Here is an 11,414-nt window from a genome sequence, read left to right as displayed (position 1 = left end):
GTTCAATGGATGACGTTGAGATAGGAGGAGCATTGAACTTCGCGAAGTTCAACAGAAATTGTTTCCCCTTCTCGGTCATTGAAGTTGAGGCTACGTCAACACCGATAAAGGAAAAAATAAATAAAAGGTCAGCTAATGAGCGACACGCCCAATGGCATGCGAGAAGATAGAGGTAGATAACGTGGAGCGAAAGAGTGACGCGTCGTTTTTCTCTGCAGTTATCCTTATCGTGTATCCTTACAACTGAGCACATGCGAACATACAAGTGTATTAATTGCGATGACACTGTAGACAGCTACGGCAAAAATGATGGAAGATTCGCGGTGGCCTGCGGCGAAGCTTCCAAAGATCCTGTGTCCGCGCGCTTCCGACGATCACTTGGACGTGCTCCTCAACTGCATGGGGCAGCACCAATTCCTGGCAAGACCTTGCTCTGAGCACATTTCGCTGTTCACCAGGGACCAGAAGCGTATCCTGTGGAAGCTGCTTATAAACGCCTTGAACGCTGCCGAGCCAGCGCAGAAAAGCAAAGCGAAGTGGCAGCAGTTCTGGGGTAGAATGCGGGGACCGAAAAAAAAAAAAGAAAAGAAGAATAACGGCGAAAATTCATAATCACGGCAAAGGAACAGGCGGAGGCCCTCCCAAAGCACCTGTAACGGACGTCGAAGAGCGAATTTTATCAGTTGTCGGCCGTGGTGCCGTTGGCGGAACCGAGGCGCCTGTGCTCGGGCTCCACAGAGGGCAAGCATGAATGCACGATGTCCACTAATATGTTTCTTAATGACACTCATTTGTAAATCTGTGTTCGGAAATACTAATGTGTTTGACAATTCTCAAACATTCAGTTGCCGCAGAGAGAGGCAGTGGGCGAAATGGAATTAACAACTGGGCAGTTGATAGACTCGAACATTGTCCGTAACCTTGTCGCAGTCAAGAATGTCTAATGCCACATACTCCGACAGAAGCTCACCTCATAACACCACGCTGCTAGCTAACTATCATCTCAAATGACATAGACACTCCCTTGATTTGTTGACAATGGGAGGTATACGCCTTTCTGTTACGCTTATGCAGTTATATTAGTTTTCACACATACACACACAAAAAAAAAAAACGTGTACGCCCTGCTTTCTCCTCAAATCAGAAGAGGGAACTGCATCATTCGGCGCAACCATTGGCGTAGAGCGTGCTATGCGGTGAAGTTGTTTTGAGAGTGCATAATACATTTGGTAAAAACAGAGCTTCACCACATAACAAGCTCTTGCCAACCGCAGAGCCGAATGACACGGCTATGGCTCTGATTTGAGGACAGAGCGGGGAGTACGCCTTTTAGTGGAAATTATCGCGTATCGCGAGGGGCCAAAAAAGGTGTACGCCCCCACCCCCGGTTTGAATAAATCAGGAAAAAGAACATCATTATGTATGACAGTTTGGTATGTTATGACGTGTTATGTGCTGAACTCTGTTTTCGGAATGTATCGATCGTGAAACAATTGTGTTCTGAATTCTTTGTAAATTTCAGGAGATTGACCGGTGCTTTCTCAGCCGGTTCCGCACGGAGTCCCCTCACTTCCGCTTGCCGTGTCCCTGGCACCGTCAGGACGCGGTCGCCACCGTCATCCCCGGAAGCCCAGGGCTCAACGCGGTGACGAAATTGAAGTCTCGCGTAGTGTTGCCTGCGGCACCAGCAGGCGTCTTTGCTGATGGTTGCAGAAGTGTCCGGTGGCCCAAGGATTGCGATCAGCGTTCCATCCACTGCCGCTACGGCGCCAACGAGGCGTGAGTCCCATCGCGTAAAGGAGTCCTTGCATTACAGAATGCCAACAGCACCGCGTGGAAAGCTCACCCACTCATCGCCGAGCTCCGCTACAATTGCTGCGGAAACCGCTCGAACCACTCGGCTCACAGTTCTCTGCGACACAGACACGTTTCGACCTGTGGCCACAATGCCCTGAAAACTTGGCGTTCCGAAGAACCGAAGAGAACAAAGAACCTGTTGACTCACAGTCATTCTCTGCGACGTGGGACGTACACTGCGCAAACCTTCGGCGTCGCACAACCACGGCACAGTGCCCTGTGACAACCGGTAACGCTGCCGAAAAGCGTGGTCAGGCATTTCGAGCGCGTCGTTATGCTCACAATAAACACGCCGGCGGCGGAACAACAAACCCAATACAGGAAAAGCAACCACTATTTTCTTTTATGAACTTCTACGTTCGCTACGATGCGGTGTTGAAGTTTTATCAACCTGAAATAAGTTCAGCAACGTCATTTTGACATCACGCCAAAAGTTCAAAAGACGCAATTTCACTCACATTGAACTTGGTTTGATTGACGGTCACGCGCAGTCACGTGAGCCACGTCGAGCTCCCAATCGCTGCCCTTATCCATATCAACACAATTCGGCCTTGACCATATTTGAGCCTGGAATAAGTTCAGCAACGTCATTTTGACGTCACGGCAAAAGTTCAAAAGACACACTTTTAGTTGCTTTTAAACTTGTCTTGATTGACAGTCACGCCCAGTCACATTGGCCACGTAGAGCGTCCAATCGTCGTGCTTCTTCCCATCTGCTGAACTTTCTTCAGTTGTGAACTTTGCAATGAGTCAGCACCCCAGGTAAGAGAGCTTCAAATGCATGTATTCCTTATTGCATTAAAAGCAGTGAGCGCGGAGCTTTCGATCTTGGGCAAGAAAATTACGTTAACCTAGTGCAACGCTGTGATGTTATCGCATCCCAGGAGAAATGTGTACAGTTTAGTTGAGTCCCTTTGAGAACTAGTTAGTGCACTTTATACAGCAGAAACATTTGGTGCAAAATAAAAGCCTAGTACGATTGTCGTTGTCACTGTGAAACCCACTGTGATACTCACCGTTACGCACTGGTATGAAATGTGATTTTTCTCAGCTCGGTGAATCTGAGTTTTCCTTATCTGAGCATCTCCCACATAACTGTGACGTTAGGTTGCACTACATTTAATGTGACTGTTTACCAGACAGATAGTCCTCATCTGATATGCCCCTCACACTGTGCACCCTGACCGTTTCAATGGTTTAGTGCGAGGACAATTCGTGCTCGTCTTACAGTCACTTTCTACAGCTTCCCTGAGACAGAAATAACTGCTAGCCATCAAGAGAAAAGATAAGTTCAATGCAGACACACAAAGATCTGTTCACGACACTTCAAAGAGACTGATTTTATCCCAAACGTGCCAAATGGAAGACGGATTCTCTATGAATTTGCGGTGCGATCACTCTTCACTTTCAAGAAGAAGTCACAGAGAAAACTACCAAAGAAACACGTAGTAGCGATGTCAAGCTATCGATAGGGCATCGATACTATCAAGAAACTATAGATAGTTTTAGGATAATTGACCATCGATACTTGCCGCCATCGTACTAAGCTTTTATTTTGTACCAAATGTCTCTGAGCACTGTATACATGCACTAAATAGTTGTCAAACGCACTGTACTAAGCTGTCTTAAGATCTCATGGGATGGGATAAAAGAGCAGCGTTGCACAAAGTTAACATAATTCCCTTTTCCGAAATCGAAATGACCGCGCTCCAATGCTTTCAATGCAATAAGGAATACAGAAGCACTCTTACCTTGCTTGCATCCTCGTTTAAAACCCTCTCGTCTCACCACGTGAATAACATAGTGGAACAGCACGTGCGTGAGGCAAGACCCGCGATAGAACAGCTGCACGTGCGTCGTGTGCGTGACAATGCCTCGGGACGGGTGGGAAGCCTCAAACATGGTGGAATTCTGGAGGTTTCCGTGCGCGCTGCAAGAGGGCGCTGGGTTTTGCATATTGTCTATTACGTACATCATTCACATCACTCGCTTTAAACCCCTTGACCTTCATATATGTTTCAGGCGTCGTTTCGACCCCTTAGCTACATCCCCGTAAACCACCGATATCCCAGGACGTCCTGAAATTATCCCGAAGTCCTGGTCCCGAAGAAATGCCCTGCTGAGGTAAATAAAGACATCATTGAAAACGTCCGAACGTTGTCTAATCAGGATGTCTGGTCATGGTATTATTGGGACTTCGAAATTGTGTCCCTCTCGGACATTGATCTAGAAGCAAAATACAGACATACAGTCGTGCATCGTTAATATGGGCACTTTCGTCCCTCACCAAAATCATCCATAAAGCGAATCGTCCGTATTATCGAATACCGAGAAAAAACAATGTTGAAGGTTTATTGAAAAAAAAAAAAACTTCTGAATTATAGTGCCTGCTTGAAGGTATACTTCGTCGCAGTAGAAAAACGTCGGCAACACATAGAGCCTGTTGCTCATTGTCCTCAAAGAATTAAAGAGCCGTTTGTAATCCCGTTATCGTAAGCTGCCGGCTTACGCACAGGTATTCGCTTGGACGAGGGTAAATGGCTCGTGAACGTGTTCGGAACAATCATGACGACAGACAAGATTTTTGGAACTCTTCATGTCCACAAATAACATTGTTATACACAAATTATAGTTCTTGTACACGGTTGCGAAGGAGAGAGCATGGCGCCCTACGCAACGGAACGTCGTACTTTCAAAAGTTCTCCTGTAGAATGTGGGGAGAATCATACCGATACCGTACATAATAACGAGACAAAAATCCATGGACTACATATGGTTCGTGTATTCCCACTTCGCCTATTCCCATTTGGCCTAATGCTTTTTAGGGGATTATCTCGCAATCCCTTAGCAGGCAGGTTCACCGACTTCGATCTGCAGGGGGTCCCATTTGACCTAATGTATGCTGCAGACAGTCCCACTTCGCCTACTGATACGTGTCACGTGATGAAAGAAGGCGGTCCACTAGCGTGCTGCGAAAAGTCACTTTCGCATCCTCACATAACTTTGCAACCTCGTTGGTTTTATTCAAGCATGGCATTGCGTTAAATACATTTTTTAGTACTTCATGAAAAGTAAATGCCAGAAATGTGTTATTGTTTGTCGGGAAGTCAAAGTTAGTTACGCATCTCCACATAGCAACTTTATCCCTTTGCTAGTTCTATTCAAGCGTGCTGCCAAAAGTCACTTTACCTGTTGTTATCGTCATACTTGTGAAATCGCACTCAGTATGTTTCGATGGGCAACCATTCTTCTACCGCCCGTAAAGTAGCCTCAGGTGTCCCACAGGGCAGCATCCTAGGACCGCTGCTATTCAATATATTTATTAATGATATCGTAAATGCCACTGGGGTCGGATATTTCTACATCTATTACACCAATTTAGCTACGATAGCTGATAGTGCAAATGTTGCTCTCTGTGCTATAAATGAGTGGGCAGTAAACAACCGTCTTCTAATAAATACTGATAAATTAAAAGTGGTATTATATAAAGCAACAAACAAACCCATGCACTGCACGGTAGAGGTATTACTGGGAAATCAGCAAATAGATGCTGTGGATTCCGTAAAAGTCTTGGGTGTTGCTTTCTCTGCTGACCTATCCTGGACTAAACAGGTTGACTTAGTTTGTAGAAAAATTTCAAAAGTTTGCGATATCTTGTCTAGGAATCGACTTCTTTTCCCTGTACAGGTGAAACTTTTGATATATCAGTCCCTTATTCACTCCGTTCTCTGTTACTGTAACCTCGTGTGGTGTTCTACTGGTTTGGTTAACTTAAAAAAGATACTCATATTACAAAAGAGAGCCGTTAGGATTTTAGAAGGTGTCTCCGTTTACACACACGCTGAGCCCCTATTTCAGAAGCTTGAAATGAAAATGAAATGATAATTGACATCCTCTCTAACTACACTCTCGTTAGGTCGTACCTAAGGGCCCTTCGCTTAAACAATAGCAGATGGTTGTCGCTGTGCAACCTTGACAGAACTACCAGTCGGCAGACACGCCAAGCACATCTGTGGCAGGTACCGTCAATAAGAACAAATTACGCCAAACAATCCTTAACTTACAGACTTACCATTGTTCTAAATAGCTTCTTGAATTCTAGTATTGATATTTCACAAATGTCCTCAAGAAATCTCAAAAATATGTTTTCAAGTCAACTGAATTGATAACCTTGCATTTTGTCGTTCTGCATGTGTGTAATATTATTCCTTTTCTTTTTTCTAAGTGAATTTCATTGATAGCCTTGTATCGGTTATCTCTACTGTGCATGTTGTATCATGGCTTTCAAATATTTGCCTGTATTAATTTCTCTCGTTTGACTCCGCTGTTGTTTGCACCAAATGTAGGGTGGTACCGCCCTATAGTCAAGTGGCGTCTGCTGCTTTTTGGCGTACCACCTTGTTTTGTGTTTGACACAAACAGAAATAAATGAAATGAAATGAAATATTTCGTATCTGTGTGCTAAACTAATGAGGTCTGTCACAGGTCACGTGCACAGGGACCACGTCACGACCATCTGGTTGGTCATGGCGCGCCCTTCGCCATGCCTTCGTGTTCCATCCGCTCTATTCACGAGTGGAGTTTTCTTTCTTTCTTTCTTTTTGTTTTACTTTTTTTGTTTTTGAAGTGAGCAGAATCCAAAAATCCGCCTCTTATTATTTTTCTTTTCGTTCCAAGTCGAATTCCCTGAGCTGCACGGAAGACCTGTGTCCCTGCTAGCGATTTTGCAAAGTGGTAGCAGATCAATTTCCGTTGCTAGTCCGTGTGGAAGCTTATCTCTTTTTTACGTTAAACATTCATCCATTCATCCATCCATTCATGAAACAACGAAAACGTTTAACTCGATAATAATGAATTCATTTTATTGTTTGTGGTATCGCACACACTTTCGTTTGCAAATATAACGGGTCCTTGATTCGGACGACGTAAGGTTGTCTTCGGACGAGCGCATTCATTTCTTGCAGACGTCACTGTCGGGGCGGGGCATGTAAGTAACGCAGAGTTGTCGACAGTCCCGTTTCGCCTAATGAGATTGCGCAGCAGTCCCATTTCGCCTAACGCAAGTCACCCCTCCCGCCTCTGTTCTCCGATAATCCTGATTAGGCGAAATGGGAATAGGCGAAATGGGATGTAACCATATGGTTTGTACCTTGCTGGACCGTCCATTGTCCGAAAAGCCAGTTTCAATATTAACGAGACGAAAATGCATTGAACAAGTTTGGTCCTCCCAAAAATTGCCCATAATTCGAGTTGTCTATATTAACGGGGTCCATGTTAACGAGGCACGTTTGTATTTTCGATGCTAATTATATTTTTGCAGCCTTATGACAACGTTCAGCAGCATACAGCAAGAAACTAAAACAGCAACGTCAACTTTTAACAGGAAGGCGGACGAAATGGCGAACATCGCACACCTGTCATCGACAGAACATCTAAGTTCACGTTTCAAGTTCACATCACGTTTTCTAAGCAGGACATCAAATCTCTCCTAAAATCTATGACTGATGACATCCGCAGGACAAAATGGCACCAAGCCGACAGTGGTCCGTCACCGCTGAGCACGCTAGACCCGGAGCTGAATTTTACCATACCTTCAAGAACGCCCAGACACATAGAAACTCTCCTGCATCGTCTACACCTGAATATGCCCTATGGTCGCCAGTTTCTTAATAAAGTGGGCAAGGTGGACTCGCCCAACTGTTTACTGTGCAGGGCAGTGGAAAACACTGAACATACAATCGTGCATTGTCCAAAACATGCTGCACAAAGAGGCATCTTGAGGCAGACCCTTGGCCATCTCGACGGCAGGGACATCAGCATAGAGAAAGTCCGTATGGGACGCTAAGCACAGGGACGCGGCCTTCAATGCTCTTGGCAATTTCATTGCGAAATCTGGACTAGAAACCCTATACTAGAGGGTGCGTGGACATTACTCTGATCCTTGATGTGAACGGCGCGCTCGGTCCTGGTCGGCGCGTGGTCACGGTCGTGACGCTCGCCCCGGTGAACTCCTGCGGTGCGCTCGCACCTTCGGTGGTGCGATCGTACCGTTTCTTTCTTTCTTTTTTAGGGGGGGGGGGGGGGGGGTAGCAGAATCTGCTTGCGCGAATTCAACCTCCCCTTGCTATTTAACCAACCAACCAACAACAACAACAACTTTTAACAGTGGTACCAGAGTGGTAACGCACCAAAGTTAATCATCTCAATTTGCAAGTCCAAAATTGTCAACATGGTCTAAGCTTCGCATAAGTGCAGAAGTCTATAGCTTCTGTTTCCCTTTGCCGTAGTGCCCGTAAAGGTGGTTGGGAAAGCCAATGTATGTAGGGAATGTGCGTCCTGGGCCGACTTCTAAGAGATCGAACATGTTGCGTGGCCACCAGTGCAGCAAATGAGAAGCCACTTGAAGACGAGAAAAAAGAAGCCAACGAGACACAATCATTTACAACTGAAGTAGTGTGATGACATGCAACATAGCGGGGGAAGAACCCTCTACGTCCATGCAGAGAACCAGTTCTAGGGATGGATAAAACTGGAGCAAATTATAACCCAAAATAAGCAGTGTATTGAAAATTATGAAGTGGTGCACTGCAGAGTAGTGGCAACATCTGACCGGAAAATTCTTACAAAAAGCGACAAAACTAGCGACAATATACGAGGGACGTTCAAGTCATACCGGGACTTTTCATTTTTCGCAAAAGTAAAATGAACTTAGAGGCGAGAAATTATTTTATTTTTCAACGTGATCTCCAGCTGCACTAATGCGCTTGTCCCAGCGTGGCTTGGATGCCAGCAGCGTAGAAATCCTTACCGGCGCGTAGCAGCTGTGATCGGACCGCATGCTTGACCTCGTCGTCGCAGCTGAAGTGGCAGCCCCCAAGGAACCCCTTCAGTGGACCGAAGAGATGGAAATGGCTGGGGGCGAGGTCTGGACTGTAAGGGGGATGTGGCAGCTACTCCCAGCCAAGTTCCTGTAAGGTGCCTGTCGTGAGATGTGCGGTAGACTTGTACACGTCACGGAAAAGGAAGGAAAACTAAATAACATTACTCGTTACCCCGAAAAAAAAAAGCTCAACAAGGTGCTCTTACTGAAAAACAGCTAACACGCTCTCTTTACTCGTTGGTAACGAGACACTTTTCTGTTACCAAGGATGTTTCACACAACCAACGTATGCGATCAACCGCGTTTTATTTCCATTGCTATTTCACGCCGAATATACGGTATTTTCTGGTGTATAACGCGCGCGTTGTACAGTAAAAAAGCGTTCGGAAGACGTCCTGCGCGTTATCTAAGGGTGCGCGCTATACACGGAAATATTTTGCTGCGGAGTTCCTTTTCAGGTCAGTGAAGTACAAATTCTAGCCTCTTCCAGGGTGTGCCGTGGCGTTCTCCCATATCTCTTAGGGTTAGTTGACAAAACCGGCGAAAGGGCACTGAACCCGATAAAATGTTAATAATGCTGCTTAAGGATGATGTATTCTGCAGTCAATAATCTTGAATTCATTTCAGAAGAATGGCGTGATTGAGAAGGGACGCGAAACGGAAAGCAGAGAGGAGACTGAAGTATACTATGACAGCGACGCTGTTACACGGGAGTTTAACGGATTTGACTAAATGTGTTTCAAATGTAGCATATGCATATACCATACACCGCTTTGATTTATTGTGTATACTGGTAGCAGTACAGAAGCTTGTAGCACTATTGCATTAACTGAATTAAAAACAATTAAAAACCCCAGTGCTGGGTAGGACAAGGACAGAGGATAAAAGGACAAGGACCGGCACTGAACTGCAACCAAGTGAAGTTTATTTTTTTTTTTTCGAGCAAACCAGTGACACCCCTCTTGACACTTGGTTGCAGTTCAGTGCCGGTCCTTGTCCTTTTATCCTCTGTCCTTCTCCTACCCAGCACTGGGGGTTTTTAGTTGTTTTTAATTCAATATGAACCAACCAGCCCAAACGCTTACTCTACCAGTACTCTACGCTTACTACAAGCACTATTGCGGTGCGCGTTGTGCACCGGTGCGCGTTATACATGGAACATTTTTCAAATTCGGCCCGTTTTTAGGGATGCGCGTTATACACCAGAAAATACGGTAGTTTCAGTAGGAGACTCCTGTTGGGATTAGTGACTCAAACTGAGGCGTAAAGCCATGCGGCATCCAGATCGGGTTAGAGTCACTCGGTTGGGTTGACGGCTTTTACAAGTGCACAGAATGTCCTCATAACCTCATAATTCCGCAGTAGAAAAGTAAGGAAGATCACGATGTGTTTTTCCAGAAAGCTCTATATCGCTCAGCGACATAAATATGGGGAACCCGCTTACTCGACAACCAGGTCAAAAACCAGACGTACGGAGCATAGGGACGATGAAACTCTAGGTAGCGTGTTCCAGGAAAGAGACAACGTTCTGGCTAATCCACGGGAACAACTGGCCGAGCGGCCCGTGCGCCGTGCATTTATTAGCGCGACCAATTTGAACGAGCGCTGATGGCGTTGCGGATTGGGCGGCTCGCTACAGGGCTCCCCCTCCCCTTCGACTGGCTGAGGGGGGAGTTGGAGACTAGCTGAGGGTGCTGGCCCAAGAGACTGTACGGCGGAGCCTGGGGACCGGGTGCGGATGTCGTACAGTGGAGCAAGGAAGTGGTGCAGGAGAGTCGGACTCCATGTAAGCAGGCTTCACACGGTCTAACGACACCACCTGTTTGTGTCCGGCCATGTCGAGGGTAAACGTCTTGTCAGACCGGCACAGCACACGGAAGGGGCCGTCGTAGTGAGGGGCCAGGGGACGGCGAACGGCGTCACGACGCAGGAAGGCATGTGTGCAGGACTTTAGATCTTGGGGAACAAAATCCGGGACAGTGGTGGGCTGGCGCGGAGGGGTCGGAGCAAGCTGACGGAAGAAGCGTCGGAGGCCGTGGACATAGTCGGCCGGGGGAACAGGCTGCTCAGTTTGACCGGGGCGCCAGAAGTCAGCGGGCAAACGCAGGGTCGTGCCGAAAACCAACTCTGCGGCAGAGCACGCAAGGTCGTGCTTCAGGGCGGAGCGAATACCCAGCAAGACTAGGGGCAGATGGTCGACCCAATGAGTCCCGGCCTGGTGAGCGATGAAAGCGGTCTTCAGCTGGCGGTGAAAACGCTCCACCAGACCGTTTGCAGCGGGGTGGTAGGCTGTGGTCCGCAGATGGTGAATGCCGAGGAGCGCCATGAGTCGCCTGAAGAGGGCACTCTGGAACTGCCGTCCTTGGTCGGTGGTAATGCGGGCGGGGCAGCCGTACCGTGCGATCCAGGCGGGAGGAGGGCGTGCGCCACGGTATCTGCAGTCGCATCGGGAAGGGGAACCGCTTCCGGCCATCGTGTATAGCGGTCCACGATAGTAAGAAGGTAGCGATGGCCGTGGCACGGGGGTAATGGACCAACGAGGTCGACATGAAGGTGCTGAAACCGTGCGTCAGGCAAGGTGAAGGGATGAACGGGTGTCTTGCTGTGACGTGTGATCTTGGCCTTTTGGCAAGGGATGCAAGCCCTCGTCCAACGTCGAACGTCCGTGTTCATTCCC

The 11,414-nt window shown here is 47.2% G+C and overlaps 1 protein-coding gene across 1 annotated transcript; it reads right to left on the bottom strand.

Moving 5' to 3' along the window:
• Window positions 1-10,418: 10,418 nt before the first annotated feature.
• LOC135389055 (uncharacterized) lies at window positions 10,419-11,210 on the bottom strand. The gene has a single exon (XM_064619015.1). It carries the CDS (start codon window positions 11,208-11,210, stop codon window positions 10,419-10,421), a length of 792 nt encoding a protein of 263 aa, XP_064475085.1.
• Window positions 11,211-11,414: the final 204 nt, after the last annotated feature.

Source organism: Ornithodoros turicata, chromosome 1 (genome assembly GCF_037126465.1).
Source record: "Ornithodoros turicata isolate Travis chromosome 1, ASM3712646v1, whole genome shotgun sequence".
Lineage (NCBI taxonomy): Eukaryota > Metazoa > Arthropoda > Arachnida > Ixodida > Argasidae > Ornithodoros > Ornithodoros turicata.
The sequence above is the reverse complement of the archived record's forward strand: the minus strand, read 5'-3'. Positions and strand labels throughout refer to the sequence as shown.